The following is a 21,844-nucleotide window of genomic DNA, read 5'->3' as shown; positions in this document are numbered from 1 at the left end:
TTGTTTGAACCACACAGATCAGGCGAGGCAGAGAATATCTCACGTGCCGACGGAGGTTTTCTCACACAAAAAAAGGTCAGGGGCAATTGTTCCAGCGCTGCGGCGCCGCGATCATCGGCATAAATGAAGTCTCCTTCTGCAGTTCTACACTTCTAAGTCACAGTGCTGCCTTCAGTCGCACGCTTCGCTTCACCGGTTAAATCACTCTACATCCCTTTTTCTTCTTCTTCCCAAATTACATTAGCAAGTAAAACTCAGGGCTAGGAGCGCGTTCGAGCTTAACGCAGCGTCTGCATTTGAATGTCGATGAACTGCAGTCCAATAAAATGACTGATGCAATTATTAAATGACAAAGTAGTGGTTAGTGCTCATTAGAATTGTTTTCCACAATATGAAAACCCACCAGGAAATTTCCTCCACATCAGAAAGTCTTTCATTCACTACTTGACTTTAGGCATTTTCCTATCATAAGCATATTCATCGTATCTACATTATACACTCTACCCTCAGCATCATCAAAAGAAAAGCGACGGCTTTATGTGGAAGGAGACGTTCCTTGCGCTCGTCTGTTTCCCCTCAATTCCCAGGCAGAATTCCCCGAGCTGGTGTCTTCCTTTGATTGCGAACCGGCGGCTGAGGTTCAAACCACAGGGACCTACCGCCGCACAGTCATGGTTTCCATCCATTATGTTTCTTTTCAACACAAGCATAGATAGTTTGTAACTAGGGATGAGGTTAGATGGCATTTTATCAACTCTAAAGGGGTTTTGGAATGAACAACTTAAACTTAAAATGCTAATGCTAAACCGCTAATGCTAATAGTCATTTATTAAACCTTCACTGACGCTGCCTATTTTACTTCCCTCCTACTCTTAGACCTGTGCATCACGCACACACACAAACAGCAGCTCCTCACGTGTTCCCAGCGTTTGCCACAGGAGACTGCACCGCGGCGGCGAATTAGGGCCTCAAATGGAGCACGCAGCGATGCCAAGCGATGGGTGAGAGGCAGACAGCAAACAAACAGGTGCGTCTTAGGCTTACGCTCCAGCGATGGCGCGCTTGCAAGTTTAAGCTAGGAGTTTAAGCTAGTCACGCGCACACACACGAAGGCGGACAGCGGGACGCAAATCAACCCGAGGATAAAAAAATGAATCATCTAAAAGCCCAGGTATTTTTAAATACTCAGCATTTTTACCTGAGACAAACTAAATTAGCTGAAATAACTGAAAAATATGAAAAAAGGAAATGTGACTGAACAAACCGTTCACTACAGTCACAAACACCCTAAATTTGGCATTTTGTGTGTCCAGAGAGTGACTACAGTCAATGTAATCTGAAAGAGATGAGTCGAGGCAGTTGTCACCGGCTGATCGATACGTCTGGCCTGATGAATGGCTGCGCGTTACAACAGAGGAGTGATTAAACGCAGCAGCCAGTGAGGAGCCGCTCGCTTGATATCAATTAAAGCAATGAGAGCGAACTCGCTGGTTACTGTTCATAACTGTCGCCGGGTACTTCATCACGGAAGGCAACATAAATGCAAGGCAATCTTAATGATGTATTAGATTACACGACTGCCTAATGATAAATGTGGGTTTATGGGAGTCGCGTGTGCCGGAGTCTCCAGTAAATACACTTCACGCTGTTACAGGTTTAATTTCAATCAAACTAATTGGAAAAAAGCAGCTGAGGGGAACCACAAGCTTTACACAAAAGAAAGCGGGATAATATACAGTCTCCCTTCAATAAATTCAACAGAGAAACATTCTCAGTAACGTCATAATGTCACAAACAATAGATGAGGTCCAACATGCTACTACCAGAAATTCATTTGCACATCTTGATCATTGCAGCATCAGCAGCTACTCTCATGCTGAGCCAACGGGAATATTGCTCACTCCTGGTTGAGCAACCTGAGTTTGACACGGGAGAAACCTAATTAGGAATCCTGTAATTTGAAAATCAAGTTTGCCTGTTATTTAACACGGGAGCGGTTATTTGAGTCGATGCAGATGCAGACAGGTGCGTTTAGTCAAGGTGATTCCGGGCAACCATGTGATTTCTGTGGAGGGATAATTGAGGAGCACAGAACACCTGTGTATAAGGTGGAATGATGGGATGTTTTCCCCAGATATAGTGATGAAGGTCAAACAGAGAGTATTTTGGCAGCTTAATCTATAATAATATCTATTTAGAAATTATATACGCATACGTGTCTGCTGGGAGCATCTTGTTTGCTTGAATCTTCAGTCTCAAATGCCGAAGCGCTGCTAAACGAACCGTGCGCGCACGCGCTCGCGTTCATATTCCGAGGCGAGTTCCCACCTCGTCCCGGCTCAGAAACAATGACACCCTAATCCGGGGACAATACGGGCGCTAATCCGCACAAAACAGGGATTGTGCGGCGAGACAAACGGCGGGCGCGGCACAGGAAAAGGAGCTAGCACGCTAACAACCGGAGGAGGCTAATCCTGATGAGCGATAGCGACTGGGAGAAAAGGGGGGAGAGAGAAAAAGTAGCAAAAGCATCAGACAAGAAGTGGAGACGGCGGAATGAAACTATTGTTCTGCTGCTTCGACCTTCTGTGCGTTATTACGCTGTTATTATAGATTAAGACACAGCTGATAAAATCCAACGACTTCTGTCACCTCCCCTGGTGAAAACCAGCGGCTGTCATCTTAAACTACCGCAAACAGCCGGTGCGGATTGCCGACACGCACCTGAAGAGTCACAAACCACGACACGAAGGCATAGTTTCTTCTATTCATCTGGCTTTTACCGTTTCATTCCCCGTAACTGCGAAATAATGATCCTGTTTTCACACGAGAGAAAAGCCCAAATAAATTAACAAAGTGCAATTAGGGTTTTATGTCTCAGTATTGTGGAACAAATGATAGAAGCATTGAAATCTGAGTTAATAGCTCTTGATTTAATGTTTATTCCATCGCAAGCGCGTGCAATTTGAAAATGACATACCTGAGTTGTTGTGCAGCCCACACAAAGGACCGCTTTCACCCCGACAGCCTTCACTAACAGACTTTCCAAAAGGTGAAGCATCACCTTTATTTTCAGCAACTTGGCTGATGGGGGTTATCTCAGACTGGAATTAATTACATCAAAGTCTGCGATCCAGAGGGCCGAGCACATGACATTTACAAGAGGCCAGCCGAGGCGCTTAATTACACACTTTCATAAAGTGGAAGAATTAGTCTGCCAGACTGCTTCCCCACATAAACAGCGGAGGCATAACAACAATAGCAACCTTTAGGAGAAGTCAGACGGAGCGGGTAAAAGGCGAGGAAGTGTTCAGGGTGACATTTTGTGCGGTCAGAACCCAATAACAAAGTGCTGTGTCGGAGCCGAGGCGAGTGCACTTTGGGCCCCCGCTGCTTTTTTGGGAGATGAGCTCAGTGCCTAAAATATGCATGGCTGTAAAAAAAAAAAAAAAAAAAAAAAGGGGGGGGGTGCTGCGAATGAGTAATAGTGCAGCAAATGCGTCGTGTGGCGTTCATGTGTTCCTGTGACCTGCTTTTCTTGATGATGCACCTTGCTCAGGGTAGCGCGAGAAGATTCCCCCATCATGGCTCCCACCCTCCACTGTGAGTCATCCCCGGCTCTCGCGCCTCAGCCAGCGGAGCGCTTTCTCCATTTCCTCTATTCCCTCTTCCCTCCGCCTCTACCTTTCAATCATCCCCTCAGTCCCTTCTGCAGCTAAGCCCCCTCTCCACCGGTGGATGTCTTCTTTTCTTTATTTCCCTGTTGTCTTCCTCACATCTCTCTCTCTTCCTCTTTGTTAGGATGCGGCGAGGGTAGGCCCTGTCAGCGTGTAGCCTGTCAGTGTGGAAACAGCAGGGGGCACAGGGGGCTTTTCACAGCCAACCAAAATAAAGACAGGCATGTGAGTAACACCTCAATGTTCACTCCTCCTGACGGCGCGCGCACACACACACACGCACACACACACACACACACACACACACACACACGCACACACACACACACACACACACAAACACAAACACACACACACACACACACACACACACACGCGCACCGCCTTGAACGGACGCGCTATACAAAAATCCACACAACTGCACGTCCTCGCTCGCACACCCAGACGTACAGCTCAGCACATCCCGCCCACCACTCTAGCGCTCTCCCCTTAGTCTGTCTGTCACTTTGTGCCATTGTCAAACTGCTCACACCTCAGTTGCTTCTCCACAGCGGGACAAGCTTCGTCTGCCGCGACTCGCCAACATGTGTTCATTACAGTGTCGCACATGCATTTTCACACACACACACACACACACACACACACACACACACACACACACACACACACACACACACACACACACACACACAGCTTGTTCCAGGTTAAACATCCTCACCCAACACTGGGTTCCAATGGGACTGTAATTTTTCATACTGGAGCTACAGTATGTGAAAAGCACAGATGGGAAACAGGACTTCATTTAGATCATGGTGAGCAGCCTGAACTGAAGTCAGTGAAATCAAATGAAACATTAAATTACCACCTCTTACTTTGAGTAGGTTGGTTTTAGTAATAAAAGAGGCCTTGATTTGAGAACCGTGGACCTTTTTGGTGCTTTGCCGTACATGCAGGTGATTTTGAAAATGTGAATATTCCACTGAAAGAGACATTTACTCAAGATTCTGAAAACTAAACCATATTAAGCTTCCTGCAGCACTGTAATAAAAATAATAATCGGTCCTAGAGTTCACATACAGTAATTCCAAACAGGGACCAGCTTCAGCCAAGAGTAAAACGCGCACAGTACGCAGCTAGAGTATTAAACCGCTGACGGCGAGTTCACATTCAGTCTGATCATGTGCAGTTGTCCAGAGAACTGCAATCCAAGACATAAACACACCTTTTGAACCTGCAAATAAACTCACCCAGAAGCACGGGCTGATGGGAAGGATGGACCTCGGCGCTGCTCCGCTGCACAGCTGATGCATCATGCTATTTTTGAGTGTGTACTGTGTCCACTTGTGTGACTGCACATGTGCCTGTGTGTGAGTGAGTGCCCCCCCTACCCCCCTTCCCCTTTTATCCAAAGAGCCAAACAAATTTTCCTGACCACAGACCCAGACTTCGTCCCACTACCCGTTCACCCAGAAAACAAATAGAGGGCGGAAAAAGAATAAGAGCAGAGGCTCCGAAAAATGTATCTTGAAGTGTTGCGGAGCAGACGTGCCTGGCAGTGACTCGCGGGGCAAAGGGAACTGTCAAGAGCTCGCTTAGCTCGTGTCAGTTCTATAAAAAGAGAAGAAAGGATGAAGGAAATGTGAAAAATAATCCCAAAAAGGCTCAGATGGGAGTCGGTATCAAATATTAACATAATGTGAAGCAGGTAAAGCGACGGCTGGAGGATTTCAACAACGACATCACTCTCTTAAACCAGCAGCACCAGTCAGTTTGCATTAAAAAAAATATATAGCATTGTTAAACTTTAACCAATGATAAAGGAGCCTGGCTTTAACCCCCGCACGCTACCGGCAGGTCTACGAATTATTTAGTTTCCACAAATCTGTACGGGAAGAAGGAGATACAGGAGATTCGTTTCCTAAAATTTTCAGAATTATTCAGAGAGAGGTCATTTATTTTTGAAAACAGTCTCACGCAGCAGTTTTTTCTGGTGCATTGAGGTAAAGCCCGAGTGTATGAAAGATAATTACATGTGTGTGTTTGTTGAAACACACAATTAAGACAACTTAGTTAGGTAAATACATTCAGTCATAATAGTTGGGCTTCATTTAACATCTACTGTAGAAGCAACAGGTCAGTTATGAAAACTTCTGGACACTTTCAATGTTTCATAGTTTTACTTAAGCTGTTGTCTTAACTTTAGCTCCTACAACTTGCAGCAAAGGCTCCATCGAAACTCCATATACTTCTATGCCAATGTTCCCACCAAGCGCTGCTTTTCAAGGAAAACACCGGCAGCGCAACTCAAACACTGATTTTGTTCTTTTGATGACACAGAAGATTAGCGAGCGCTTCACTTCTGACGTTAGTGCACACTTTTACAGTCAGTGGACTGAGGGGACATCATACTGTATATACAGTATAGTAATAGTAGAAGAAAAGTAGACAGGTGCAGCTGATAACAATGAATAAACACAATAAACAATAGGCATGTTGCAGCTATTTAAAGATGAGTGTGAGTGTTCAGAAGCATTCAGCCATCTGTGTTCACCTCTGCTGAATTGTACTGGAGCACAGCATGTGGGCATTAAATGTACAGTGTCAGTGTCCATCAATAGAAGATGAATAAATCCATCCATCCATTTTCTTAACCGCTTACTCCCTAGTGTGGGGTCACGGGGGTGCTGGAGCCTATCCCAGCTGGCTACGGGCGAGAGGCAGGGTACACCCTGGACGGGTCGCCAGTCCATCGCAGGGCAACACATAGACAGACAACCATTCACTCACACACTCACACCTACGGGCAATGGAGAGAAGCCAATCAACCTAATGCACGTCTTTGGACTGTGGGAGGAAGCCGGAGAACCCGGAGAGAACCCACGCAAGCACGGGGAAAACGTGCAAACTCCACACAGAAAGGCACCAGGGCCGCCTCCGGGAATCGAACCCAGAACCTTCTTGCTGTGAGGCGACACCGCACCACCGTGCCGCCCGATGAATAAATCATTTCAATAATTTTGTTTGAAAAACACGAAGAAGGAAGACGGGGGCAAGTCATTATCATGCAAACATGCTATAGCGGCATGTTCTTACTGCTGAGGAGGTGCAGTGGTTGTGCGTTATTACCAGATACATTCCACAGCGTCCGGTCCACAGCATTTGCTGTGACTTTAACACTATGCCAGCAGCATCAAACCGTGGTGACATTTAAAGTGACCGTGGCCTTTTCGTGCCTCTGACCTCATGCCAGAATTGACTCACGCAACATAAACCATATTAATATAATTCTATTATCACTATGTTACAGCTTTGTGTTAATTTAAAGGAAAAAATTCATCCAATTGTCTACACCCATATCACAAGCTGCTGCATCATTTTAGGTGTATACTGTACATTGATTCCTGGGGGAAACCATTAACAGTCAGCTGCACCGCTGAAGGCACCAAATGAACCAGTCTCATGCAACCAGAGCTTCCTGACAGAGCAGCTTCATGTGGAACAACAGGGCAGACAGACGCACACATGCAACAGCCATGTACAATACAAAGATCACTGAACGTGTTATAATCACACTGTGCATCCACGTATCATCTTTAAATCACAGGAGGCAGCATTAGGTAGAAAACACTAAAAGCTAATTGGGACTTTAGGCTCAGATCCAGGTTTACCCTCTTCCTACTGCTCTATTATCAGACATCGGGCCAACTCCCTGAGTTAAAAAGCAGGGAGCTAGCGTTCTCAGCTCGGCACTAAACTCACTCACGCTCCGCTGCTCTCTCATCACCCTCATCTACTCAGCTCACACCTTCCTCTCCCTCATACTAATAGGAAGGAGAGAGCGAGCGGCGGAGAGGGCGTAGATAGAGGCACTATTGTAGATCAGGTCTGATGGAACATGCGAAGGCCGCGTTGCCTGTGTTGACTTCTTGTCCACAGCGAATACGCGATGCTGCCGATGCTGCATCACCACTGGTTGAACATGTCAAACGCTCAGTACGGACACCTGCAGCGCTTAATGCTTTTCTTTTTTCTATCGTTCCTCTGTTTTTGGCTGACCCAGTTGGAGGCACATTGACTGTGCAACCAAGACACAGACGGGGGAGAAACTTGGCAACACACGACTGGATCAACATCGCGGCACTTTAAAATTCAAGAGCGAGAGGGCGACGGAGGAGGCATCGAGGTGCCGACTCAAGGTGCGGAGGGCGAAAAGGGGAGAGGGGGAAAAAGCTGGAGAGAAAACGGGCGAAGCGCGAGAAATGCCGTAAGACATGAAGAGATAAGAGTTATTTTCTATTCCCACTAGATGTTTTCAGACGCTCGGCAAATGTTTCTAATTCCCCTTGCCTCCGTTAGCTTCCTTCTCGATAGCTCCAGATTAAACATGAATAAGGAGTTAGCAAAGAGATGGAGGAGGAGAAGGAGACGAATACAGCTGAGAAAGGGAGTCTGGTGGTTTCCATGGTAACGAGGGAGAGAGAAGAGATTCCGGACCGGTCTCGGCCATTACGCAGTGTTGGGGAGATGGACTGTGCAGCACTTAGGCTTATTGCAGTGGAGGCTGAATCAGAACAGATATCTAATATAGGCGAGATGGGCTCACACCAAAATGGTGGATGATAAGCACAGTGCTGATACAGGAGGCTGCAAAAGGTAGAGAGATAAAGCCAGAGCTTAAGAAACAAAAGCATCTGGGAAACCTGAAGGATGCCCAACGAGTAAAACACACATACGAAAAGAAACAGATCAATGCAATCGCTTAAATATAATCAGAAAAGCATTGATCGCCTTTCACGACAAAGAAGTACAAGAGCTGTAAAAGCCAAGTTGTCATCTTCGAAGTGGGTCGTATGTAATAAGGAACAAAAGCTCCAGATCGATGGGGCATAAAACAAAACAAGGCCTTTTTCAGCATTCTTCTGATATCTTAAGTATTAGAAATCATAAGCCGTCTGTGTAAAACCCTATAATTAGCATTCCTCTACCGAGCAACCAAGCTGCATTGTGGGTAACGCAACCTAAACACAGCTGGCATCCTTTGCTCTATTGATGCAATATTCACACTTTCACGCTCCCCGAGGCAAAAAAGACAAAGTACTTTTGGACATGCACTTAGAAAAAGAAGCAAAGCCCAGACAGCGGTGGGGCTCTTAACACCAAATAAACCTAACCGGGAATAAACGTATGATTTGACAGGCTGCTTATGATCTAACCGGGACCATTAGCGGCCGCGGCTTTGCTAAGGGTAAGCTATTGACAGGCCGCCATAAAAGGCGCTCGCTGTCAGACAGTAAAATGAGATTAGCTTCTGTAAGATTCCATTACGCCTGCAGCCAATCGCATCACGCCGCTCGAAAACAGAGCCCCGCGTGCAGCTGGAAGTGAGGCGAAGGACCGGTCGCGTGTTGACTGATTTGTTCAGCAGCCGTTTTGGCTCAAATGGAGTGTAGCAAACGGCTACAGTGATTGTTGAGAGTGAGAAAGCCAAATGAGAAAGAGGGTGATAAGAGAAGCTCAGCCTGAGCTACAGGGACTTACAAGTTACTGAAGGAATAAAGTAAAGATAGGATGTTTCTGTTTTTTCTTCTTCGTGGATTTAATTTGAAATAAACAACACACCAAAGACTGGACATTTCCTGTGAGTGAAACCCCCCCCCGCCGCCGATCATTGTGCACGGTTTCCAACTGTGACCCAATCAAATTAAAGCAGAACATTAGCTCTGTGCCAACGGACTGTGTTCAATTCGTAGACTTACACAAATCACTGTTTCAACTCCCGCGACGTGTTCCACAGAAAGTCATCAGAAACGTCACATTAGTCCAACTCACGCAGGTATAGAAGGACTTTCTTGTCGGAAATTTTAAAGTTCAATTTTCTATCTCTTCTATTTAATAAGATGATAATCTCCTTAGAGCCGACTCTGCAGGGGGTGCACTGTACATAAGGCATGTTTGTTTATCCAGCTTGATGTTTATTCTAATCTTCATCCACATCAAAGTTGATTATCTGGTCTTTGTCAGCTCTATTCGAGCTGGGTGGTACAGAAAATCCAAAGACCCGCGGGTGCAATGAGGAAATGGCCCGAGACCTTCAAAGAGACTACAGGAACAGAGCATACTGTAACAGGGAGGAGAAAGGGGTCGAGGATCCACTTCATCCAAGTGTGGAATCGAGCAGGAAATTCCATACGTGTGCATATCGTGTGTCAAAAAGAGGAGAATCCAGTCAGTTCCAGTGAAAGGAAGCTGCGCTCGGCCCACTATCCGTCCAATTAACGTTCTGTGGAACCTACGGGGCAGCGTCACGTCAGCGCAGCAGGGCCTCTGACACGGGCCGCTGCATTTTGTCTCACCTGTGTCATGTCAGGTAGACGACAGGTAATTAGGCTTATGCTCCGGTTTCCTCTGGTGCTCAATAGGGTTGATATTCCTCACCCCATCTCTGTGATACTACACTTTTTCACTACGCTGTTTCACACTGTCCTGTATTTACCTTTGCTGATTTTTTTTTCAGAAAAACATTAAACGCAAGCTACAACCATCCAAGGTCAAAACCATGAGGACAGTGTTGTTTCCAGTTTTGAAAAGAAAAAGGCCCGGCGCTCCAAATCGCCTCCTAGCAGAGATAACAAACAGTCTCTTCGCTCTTTTGTCTTGGGTTTTATCTAGTCACGCAATGTGGTCCCGGGTCTCAAGAGGCATTTGATGTCGCTCCATTGAGCCACATCCCAACATTCGCAATATCTCAAAACGACTGACAAACTCCTGTCAAGTAATTAGCCTAATTAGTCACTGGCTCGTGTTTCCTTTCCCTCCCTCAGTTTTCCTTCCCTCCTGCGTTGCTTTAAAGTGCCACAATTAATAGGATCTCGCCATGGGTCATAAAGCAGCCATGTCACCATGATAAGGGTGAACCTCTGGCCCAGAAGAAGGGGGGGCGGGGGGCAGACAGTAGCTGGATAGGAACTATTAAACTATACCGTGAGGGATTTAAGTTTAGGTGAACATCCAATTAGTTTCTTCATGCTAACATGGCTGAATCAAAATAGTAAAGAATAAATAAAGAAAGCTGAATTACCTTCATAAGCGGCTTTAAATCCCTGCCCGCTGACTGCGTAGTCAGACAGTAGCCACAGAGTGAGTCTGGAGCCTGTACTCACAATAGGTGACGGCAGCTGGAAACCCGTTAACCTGAGAACAGATGGACAGAGGGACAGTAAAAATCAGAGAAAAGGACACATCCAATCAATAGCGCAGTTGGCTGCAGGTCCCGATATGAAGACTGATTCATCAGGTCGACTGTTCCCCAAAGCATTCGAGGTTCACTTTTCACCTATAGACACTTCTACACACATCAACAGATTATTGAAATGACCTTCAAGCGGACAGAAAACTGAGAGAATGGTCCTATAAGTTGCTTCTGTCTTCTGTGATCATGTGACCTTTACATTTTCTACAACACACAGCTTTATAGTATAATAAACATCATAGCTGCAAGCCAACCTTAGGGGCGTTAACACACTCCTGTAGCAACGAGATCTGCTTCAAACACATGCACTCTGGCTATTTGGAGGCTCCGTGTGAGCGAGTGTGACTGGTCGTCTGTCCCGTGATGGACTGGTGATCCGGCCAGCGCCTGAATCATAGTCAGTGAAGGCTCCGTCAGGTTGATGGACAGCATTAAGTAGATCATTTCTGAATCAGGGTCTCGGGAGCTTTCAAGTGCAGTAGCCTGTCTTATCAGAGAAGCTTCTTTCTAACAGTCAGGCTGAGTAAAAGCTGTTCAGTGTTACTTGATAATCAACAAAAAAATTATTTTACAGGAAGTTCACACATCAATCCATCTATATTGCTACCACATTTGTTTATCAAGTGCTTAAAAACTACAGCTTCTATATGTCGTTACCAAATTAAAAGCACCCACTGACTGCCACCCTTAAAAATTCTATTTACATAACTTCAAGTTATATAATATAGAAGTAGTCATGATACAGTTTCTTCAGAAGTGAGCAGTAAATATGTTGAATTTCTTTCCACCCGCGATGATAGTTATTTTACTTTCCTTCTTTTTCCCCTTAAGCGAATTCAAATGTCAAATCAATACCTTTCGCTACCCTGATAATTACAGTACATGACCCTTTTCGTTCTATTACACACTAGTGCCAAAGTAAAAGAGTCCCCGTTTAGAGATGTTGAAGCGAAGCTTTGCACCGAGTGCTGTGGCAGATAAAACCTCCGAGGGCCTAATAACCAGTGTACGGAAATTATGTAGGAAACAAGCTAAATAGTTTGGAGTAATGAGCCTTGTCTTATTAGGACCAGCTTCAGCAGCAGCGTTACTATGTTCAGCTAATAAATCCATTTAACATGTTCGCCCCCCGCACACGCACACGCACACACACACACACACACACACACACACACACACACACACACACACACACACACACACAAATTTAAAAGCTGGTTTGTGAGTCACAACAGGTTAATTTATTTTATATTTAGGGTATGTGTGAATTGTTTGCCGTATAGATCTTTGATTCATAGATTCAAAGATAATGTTTCTCTCTTTGGCTAATTTCTCTTCCCATGCGTCGCTTTGATTTTCATTTTCTGTTCCCACGTGTGCTCTCCATGCATGTGTGTCCTACTTTATCTAATCTGCTACAGTGCATCCCCTCTATTTATCTCCAAGTGTTAAAAGGGGCCTCGGTGTTTCACTTAATCCTTAAGTAACACATGAGGGGGGGTAATTTATGCACGACTTCATTCCTCTGTGAGATTGTCATGGCAGGATATGAGCCAAACGCTAAACGATGGGACACGTGTTCATGCAAATGGTCCCTTCACTGACCACAAATTGAATTGGAGGGCAGCCATCTTGCTCGCTGCGAGGAAAGGAGGGGTTGACAGAGGATATGATAGAAAGGGGGGGGGGCTCATCCAAAATGTGATCATCTGGCATTAACGGCGCTCCGCTCTGAACCACTTTTCCCAAGCAAGGTGAGAAACTAAATGGATACAGGCGGAGAGCGCACAACACTGGCCCCACATGCGAGGGCAGATTAAATATTGCGACGCGATGTGGGCCGCGCAGGCGGTGTCGCGAGGAAGCCCGGCTGGGGGATTGCCTCTTATCACGGAAGAGATGGGCGCTGTGATTGCAACTGAGCGGCACAAAAGAGCGGAATCGCGGCACAGGTGTCTCCAGTGAGCGGCGAATTGATGGCGGGAGGGCGGGAAGGAGAGCGAAAGAGACAGACAGGTTAGGGAAAATAATGGGATGATTGGAAAGCACTGGCTGCCGGCGCTGTATAGAAACTGGGTAATTTCAGCAGGAAAACAAGCCCGTGAGGAGGAGAATGGACGTGTGTGAGGATTCTGTGCTGCGTGTGTGTTTAAGTGCTTGCATAAGCTCATGTGTGTATGCATGAAGGGAGCAGAGGTCTATTAAGAGGACTTTCCACCTGAATGGCCTCAGCATCATCTCAATGAAGAACCTCTGCTTCCAATTATCCCACCACGACCCCATGGGAAGGAAGAGGGCGTGAGACAGGCGGGGGGGGTGAGACGCCGTGCATGAAGACGGCTGCGTGGGAGCGGAGCGGAGGTTGGGTAATGAGGAGGTGGCAGGCGACGGCGGGTTGACGGAGGATGAGTCACGGCGAGAGACTTTCGTTGGGCTTCGCGGCTATTCAGGGATTCGCGCCCACGACGTCACGGTTTTTTTTCATCTCCCGCCCACATTTATGGGTGTTTACCGCCGTGCGCACACGGAGACTAAATCAGGTCATTCAGCCTGTAATCTGATTCTTGGTGTGTGTGTGTGTGTGTGTGTGTGTGTGTGTGTGTGTGTGTGTGTGTGTGTGTGTGTGTGTGTGTGTGTGTGTGCTCGAGGTGGAAGGTAAAGCTTTAGTGCTGATGCAGCTGAATTTCCACCCAGAAGGGAGAAAAGGGAGGGGGGGAGATAGAGCAGCAAGATTTTGATGGCTGAGGGGAGACATTAGCTAATAAATGATGGGTGGTGAGTGAGAGCGGTACTTGAGGTGGAGTGTGTGTGCGTGTGTGTGTGTGTGTGTGTGTGTGTGTGTGTGTGTGTGTGTGTGTGTGTGTGTGTGTGTGTGCTATCAACACTAGGACCTGTGCAGCTATGACTTGTGGTCAAGGCCAACGGTTGTATACACATATGTTTTTGGAAGCAGAGGGATATTAAAGAAGAAAGGATTAATGAAGAAGAAACACTAATTAAAAAAGCCAGCGTTCATCGTGTGTGTGACTCATCACGGAGTTCAAAAAGCCGGCCGCGTCGCCTGGTGGAGGTTAAAATGAGACTGCGTTCCCACCGCACATGATCTGATTCCTTCAGCTGAGAGGAAGGGCTTCACCAGCAATTAGAGATGTTTCCATGGGCCTTATTATGCGTTGGGCTCTTAATGCGCCTCGTCACGTCGCCCAAGGGCACGCTCTCGCCTCGGCAGCGCTTCGCGGTCGGCCTTCAGCGCTCTCACTTTCACTTAAAGTGTGTGAAAGCCTGCATACGTGTTAGCAGCGATCGGGGAAGTGAGCAGGTTGACAGGAGGAGTTGAGACGTGAGGGTGGAGCTCTCGGTCTCTGGACGTGAGCTTTCAGAGCATGCGTCTTCATGAATGGAATCGACTGACGGAGTCTCACTGAAGTTAGTCCCTCGTTAGGGTTTAGTCGTGTGTGACATCACTGGGCATTTGTGCATCAATGGTGAATGGGAAGGAAGGGAGAGTCTCCCAGATCTCTCTCACGCTGAATGCTGATGGTGAGATAATCAACCGCACTCAGCGCCAGGAGAGAGACAAAACCGCAGTGAAGTCATTAAGAAACCAGTGTCGAGAGAGAGCGCGAGAGAGAGAGAGAGAGAGAGAGAGAGAGATGCCGATGTATGAGAAAGAACAGAGCGAAGGAGAAGGTGAGAGGTGGCAGTGGATGAGAGTAACGGGAGGAAATATTAGAAGTACTCAAGAGGAAACAGCTAAGTAGCTACTGTAAGTGTGTGTGTGTGTGTGTGTGTGTGTGTGTGTGTGTGTGTGTGTGTGTGTGTGTGTGTGTGTGTGTGTGTGTGTGTGTGTGTGTGTGTGTGTGTTGTTTTTGGTTGGCATTACAGCAAAATAATAAACATGAACCTCGGAGCAGAGAGAGGAGTTCAAGCCAGAGACGTGAGAGCGAAGGAGTGAATAATTTACTGTACAGTGTCAGGGCTCTGTTAAATTGTCTGAATTGTGAGCCGGGTTCATTTTTGGGCCACGGAGAGACACGGGACGACGCAGCAAGTGGAGCTGTGCAGGCAGCTTAAGGAACGCATGAGTCCGTGTGAATGAGAGGAGACAGATAAGGGCTTCATAATCACAGGCTCCTTAAATCTGGGTCCACCTGGGGGTAGGAGTGAGCAGCACAAACACACACACACACACACACACACACACACACACACACACACACACACACACACACACACACACACACACACACACACACACACTGACTTCCACTGCGGTCAACAAGTAAGTGATGTGACTGGTTCCTTCCCTTCATGTGCATATCCTCAGCGTCATAGATGCCTGTGAGGCAACGCAGTGGGCTTAAAGTTCCAGACACACTGTTCCCACATGCAAAAGCGGAAACGTTGACATAATGCCCGGCTGATAATGTGAATATGTTAATCCTTAACGATGCCGCTTGTTTCCCATTTCATTAAGTTACATAGACGTATAGACAAACAGCCTTTACTATAGAACTATAAATATTTAAAGCCTTAATATGGAATCATTCAATAACACCATTGGTCTCACAGTAAGGAGTGGAAACAGATTTGCATTCCGTGTTCATTTGTTCCACCTTTGTAAAGACACGAGTCAATTACACTTACAGCAAACACATCAAGGCTGACAAATGGAACACGGCTACGTCCCGTAATCCTCGGGCGCAGAAACAATTAGGGCCGGAATAAAAGTCATCCAATGCGGCGCCACTCTCGCCCCGCGGAAAGTGACAAAGCTAAGTGCTGGACGGCAGATAGGCCGTTGTTTACACACACGCGCACACACACGCACACACACACACACACACGCACACTTACACGCACGCACACACACACGCGCACACTTACACGCACGCACACACACACACACACACACACACACACACACACACACACACACACACACACACACACACACACACACACACACACACACACACACTAGGATGAGAGGGATGAAGGACAGAATAAGGACAGACTCATTTGATAGGAAATAGGAAACAAGGTGAAACAGACCCTTCATGTGTGACCACAAAGACCCCAAATGGATTCAGTCATAATCTGCTTCCTGCGTGGTTGTTGTGTTAAATCTATTATTTTATGACTTTTTGTGACAGTGGCGCTAGTTAGTATTTCTTAGTTCTGTTTATGTAACACATGCTGCAAAGATGTGTGTTATATAAGCTGATCAAGGATCAAATGATGCATTTATGAGTCAGCGCAACGAGCTAAAACACTCTGTAGTTGCACAAGACACGTGGCCCGACGGGGGAACACACATACAAAGACACACAAACACCCAACAACCGCTAATGTGGACTCCGGTAATGGCCGAGTGCAACGGTGCCTTTCCCAGAATCTCTGGCTTTAAAAGGATGCGTGGTTTAATCAAATGCAGCCATTTGCCACTCAGTGCGGCACGCAAGCCGTCCCTGCACTCAGATCCTGACGGGAGAAGAAGCGTGGACTTGTTGAAGCGCGGCGGCTCCTCGGGTCCAGGGGCCTCGGCTGTGCTCCTGCAGAGCTGCCGTGTCGCTCCCTCCCTCTGGAAAAAGGACAGCGACGTGGTTTCTCCCGCTCCGTCTTCTCCTCGCTCTCACACAGTGAGGCTGTAATATCAGCTTTAAGTCTCCTCCACTGATGCTTCTTTTCTCTTTCTGAAGCTCTGAATTATACATTCCGAATCTTAACGTTTGCTCCCCCCTCCCTCCCGTCCGTCTGCCTCGCGCCGCAGAGGGACGCCACTAATAAAGTCCAAAACAAGGCTGAGCAGACGATCTGATTAGCCGGCGGAGCTAACAGGGACACGGTGACCGATGGAGCGCCCGGACAGTGCTATTTGCTTTCTACGCGTCGCGCTCCTTTCATTCCCGTGGCAGGGATGATCAAAGAGACAGCGAGGGAGGGGGGAGGAGGGGGGTGTTACTGAATAAAGCTCTGGTTCTGATCTAGAATTAGCTACAGGCTCTCACAAACACCGGTTTCCTCATATGCACTCTCTGTGCCGAGTGCTGCTCTGTGTTTGGCGTATTCCACATATCACGACTCCATCGTGTGTGACTCCTGACATTCATGACTTGACATAGTGTCTCGTCAGTATGGAGACCTCCTCCATTCTGTTCTATTTTGGTCCCCTGCTGTGTCCGCACTGATTCTGGGATAAAGCAGATCAGAATACAGATGAATAACCTTTAACCAGCAGCCAAATAAGCCCAGGTGCAACTGGTTCCATGCAACATGTGTCTAATTACATGCCAGGAAAATCCTTTGGATAGACACAGCACAGCCCAGTGTGTGTGTGTGTGTGTGTGTGTGTGTGTGTCATGTCAAATATGCAGGCTTTTCCATTATCACATTTCACAAGGTGTTAGAATAGCTAATTACACTGCTATGCTCTGTGTTTTCCAGGAATTAATAAAAGAAAAAAAACAAAGAAGTGAAATCAAGGAAGGGAAAACACGCCTGCAGAAACCATGACTGAGAAATATGCTGGTCCTGCTTTGAGCCTTAATTCAAGTGCGGGAACGTTTGTGCTGCACAGTCCTGTAGATCAGGTCCAAAGCTGAGGCTTCGGTTTGGTCTGTTGTTACTTTAAACATGTCATTCGTTTTGATTTGGAGGTTCATTTCTACCAATGGTCCCACGTATAAAGGTGATCATGGCTGCCTGGCTGTAAATGCGAGCGTGAGTCACCGTCCGTCAGCCCCGTGACAGACTGGCGACCTGTTACGGGAGGACCCGGCCTCCCACCCATCCACGGCGGACACCAGGAGCCGTCGGGATAATGGATGGATCGGTGGACGGACGGCTCGTGACGCGCGCCGTCCGTTTGAGCTGGGAGAAATTTGGCAGGAGAGACGTCTGGTTGTGCCGTCGCAGCACTTCCTCCAATCAAGAGTGAAATGACTCAGCGGGTGGATCGTGGCGCCATCATTGTATTGTCTTTGTCACGCTGTGTTTTTTTTTTTCCTGTTTTTGTTGTAAATACAAACTCAGCTTGAACCAGCAATACAGATAAATCCAAAAACAAATAAAAGCAAAAGTGTTGGTATCATTTTCCAATATCACATGTTTAGATGATTTTAGTTTATTCTCAAAGATGAAAACATGAAAATGAATAAGAGATACTAAGAGATGGAATAAAGGGACCGTGTGTGTTGTGTAGCTGTGTCAACATTGCTTTCAACTCCCCCAAACACGAAGCGAACAGGAACGACATGTCATATGATATATAAAATGCATAAGCGCTAAACGCCGGGCTCGCTGTCTGTCAGATCCGGAGGCTCTGTGCACGTTAAACCCGCGTGCTCATGAGTCACACTGCGCTCCGGGTAATTGAAAATTGTGAAGGATGCGATTTGCATAAGTTGTCATGCAAATGAAGAGGTTTTCCAGACGACGGAGGCTCAACGTATGCCTCGCTCCATCGCTGGCTACGACTCGTTAGTCTATATAATGAAAGCGCTGGCTTTCTCTGACTTGGATGACGTCACTCTGAACACAGCTCTGTACCTCGAGATCGCTGGAAAATCAAACAAATCCCTTCGTTGCGAACGACTAGATTCACCTTGCTTTGTTTTACGCTTTTGTTCTTATATAAACGTCCGTTAAAATAATCAGCTTCGTTCATTTAAATTTGATTAGCGGGGTTTGTACAAGGCGAGGGCTTTAATTAGGTGCTGCGGGAACACGCGCTGGCTAAAATAAGGGGCGGAGCTGAGTGGGTGTAATTACGCGTGTACTTTCGGCGCGCGTGTTTCCAGTCGAACAGTGAAGACTCTACAGGTCCACGTCTCAAAGTTGCGGCGCCTTCTAATTAAAGGAGTCAAACCCTTAACACACAAAGGCGGAAGACGAAGCCTCTGTTTGGAGGGTGCCCTGAATATTTAATCTTTTATCTCGGTAGGAAAACATTTCATTTCACGCCGCCGGTGGAGTGGATCCTGTTAAAACATTGATAGGTCCCGAGGATGGGAAATGTCAATAGCAATACACATAATGAGTGATCCGCAAGGTGTGGGATATAAATTCACGGCCATCTAGTTGATTATTTCTCTAATCTGGGGTTATGGAGCATAATATTTCTGCCTCACAGGTGAGCCAACGCCGTAAATCTCCACATCGTTTCACTTTTTCCCCGGCGCGAGATGATGAAAAACAAACTATCACTCTTCCTCCTGTTTTTAGCGGTGTGTTGTTAAAGCTGGCATTGATAAGTGGCCGTCCCTCCATTAACATCCCAGACTCGGAGGAGCCATAAATCCGACGGCGTGCGTTCGCGCGCCTCGTCTGCTTTTGGAGGCGTCCGTCGGCGGATGCGGACGGAAAATCTCCGTGTTTGGACAGAGAGCCGCGCGTGAACAGTGGGAAGCGGCGCGCGGATGCTGCTGGAGGTGGCGCTCCGTCATTACCGGCGGGTAGAAATAAATCCGCTCCGCCTTGGAGCCGTTTTATAGACTCCAACCCGCCCGTGTGTGTGTGGGGGCACGTGCACGTCCAGGTCGAACGGACGAAGGCGCGTGCGCGCGCGCGATTTTCGCGAGCTCCCGCTAAACACGCGCGCGCCGTCGTCTACACGAAGCGGGATCATTTTCCAAAGTGTGTGTTGCGAGAGATTAACGGCCGAGGCCTTCGCGGGGGAAGAGTTATAGTTATGGCAGGTGTTTCGGGCAGGAAGTGCCGTAGTACGTCACCCGCTCCAGCCCTGACCTGCAGACGTGGGCGCTTTACGCCCCCCCCCCCACACACACACAGTGAGGCGGGGATGCACACAAACGCACCAATATAAGATAAAGACAACAAAGTGAATTAACCAAAGCTTTAGATGCTCCATGCTGAATGACTCCGTGTATGAATCCCGACAGTGGAAGTGATAAAATAAGAAGTTATAGCTGCAATGAAGGAAAAATAAAGTGTTAAAGAGTATTAAAAAACACGCCTTTTATGAGCGCAGCTGGTACTATTTAAAAGAAATATAACGCAATGAAGGCCTAATAAAATGACGTATAAAGCCGTTAGAATCAGCGTTTTTATGTTAACGGAGGATCGGAGGACTGTGTGCACTGTGAAAGGCCTCGACGCTCGGCAGAGGACTCCACTCCTGGTTAAAACGCGCCCTGTTCAGACCGAGACCAGGCTGAAAGGCAGCATGAGGCCTGTCACTCAAATCTACTCTATGGATCTGTTTCTCAATCTTACACAGGCGTTATCTGGATAAGGGCCTTAAAATGCCTCCGTCCCTGAACGCCCCACTGCCGTTTACTCACTGCTCGTGTTTGTGAGGGTGAGCTTGGTTTTATCCGGATTCCAATAAGCCCTGATTTGGTTGACACTGACTCAGCTTGTTGTGATGGGACCGGCGCTAGCCTGGATGGAGTTCAGGCCCATTTACACAGACACAGACGCTCTAGACGCTAGCAACGTATGGAAGGTGACGTATGGTGGGGCTTTTCAGCCCCCCCCCCCCCATTTTGTATAACCACACATTTGCGCCGTTCGTGGGTTGTATTGCGTTTAGTGACAAACAAAAAAGTGCAGTTTCCCGAGCTTTTGCAGTTGCAGCCACGTCGCCAGGTTTGCTACGCGTCTGAAGGAGGTCTGCGGGCGAATCGAGGCAGCATCTGGCAACCCACGCGTCCGCCACGAACGCCGCACAAGAGAAGTGCGTCCCTTGTGTTTGTTTTGACTTCAGACGCCGCCGAGCCGCCGTTCAGCGGCTGCTTCCCTCTCTTTCGAGCTGCGCTAAGCTAAATGAAGCGCATGCTGACTCCAGCTCCTCGCTGTATGGACAAATGCAGCACACGCAGGCATTAGTGTCTCACGCCTCGCTACGCAGCGCTTCCACCGTGTTTATCCACCTATTGAGGAAACAGAGTCTGCCTCTGAGCTCAAACCTGCAAATCCAAATCAACACAATGATCCTCCTCAACCCGCTGTGCATCCTCCTCACTGGGATCCAGCTGCAGAGCGTCTCCGGCAGCTGTGAACGAGAGGCCGTCTGAGGACATTACCCTATGAAATGAGTCACATTACTCTAATTTTACAAGACTGTGGATTTTTAATTACATTTAAGCCACTTAAGTCAACAAAACTAATTTCCCTTTGAGGTTAGTTTTGCTGCAGTCGAGCCCCTCCCTGCGTGAAATCACTGATAGCTTCAGCAACACTTAGGGCGCGAGAAGCACTTAACCAATTCATCGGTGCGCCACCTCTGGAAGATAAAGCCCGGCTTAATTAACAGCAATCAAGCCCAGACAGCAGCCCATGCTTGAAGTCGAAGGCATACATCACTGCAGATGATGGGGCTGATGATTTTTGATTATTGCTGATTCCTGTGTGTCAGGTGGGATCAAACGTTTAATCAGGGGCTGCAGCAACAGACTGACTCATAGAAGCCTTTACTTAACAAGTGTTTGTGACTCATGAGGCAAGTGGAGGAGACAATATACACACACACACACACACACACACACACACACACACACACACACACACACACACACACTATAACATTATAACACAAGCACGCATACAGTACAGTGTGGGGGCTGCCGCGTAAATAAAGGAACCTAAACAAACGTGAAACGCTCGATCCAAGGTGATTATTTCACTATAAAGTGAGGTGAAATATTCCCTCTTGATCTGAATCCAGATTAAAGGAAATGTAACCAGCTCCACAATCCAGAGTGTGCTCTACATGCAAACGCAGCAAACAGAACACAAAAAGAGATAAGGTATAAAAAAAAAAAAAAAAAAAAAAACGGGTGAGGAGGAAATGAGGAGGGCGAGAGAGACACTGGAGGAAGAGGAGCAAGAGAGATGGGAAGAAAATTACTTTTGACACGAGCGGCAGATGAGAGCAAAGGCAACGCTGAATTAT

At 47.2% G+C, this 21,844-nt stretch overlaps 1 protein-coding gene across 2 annotated transcripts in view; it reads right to left on the bottom strand.

Moving 5' to 3' along the window:
* csmd2 (CUB and Sushi multiple domains 2) overlaps positions 1–21,844 on the bottom strand; it is a 148,169-nt gene that overhangs the window by 111,827 nt on the left and 14,498 nt on the right. For both annotated transcript variants that reach the window (XM_029166976.3, XM_029166977.3), the window contains exon 3: positions 10,756–10,868. In XM_029166976.3, the coding sequence (XP_029022809.1) occupies positions 10,756–10,868 (113 nt within the window). The remainder of the gene's footprint in view (positions 1–10,755; positions 10,869–21,844) is intronic.

The sequence above is a fragment of the Betta splendens genome, chromosome 11 (genome assembly GCF_900634795.4).
Source record: "Betta splendens chromosome 11, fBetSpl5.4, whole genome shotgun sequence".
NCBI lineage: Eukaryota > Metazoa > Chordata > Actinopteri > Anabantiformes > Osphronemidae > Betta > Betta splendens.
The sequence above is the reverse complement of the archived record's forward strand: the minus strand, read 5'-3'. Positions and strand labels throughout refer to the sequence as shown.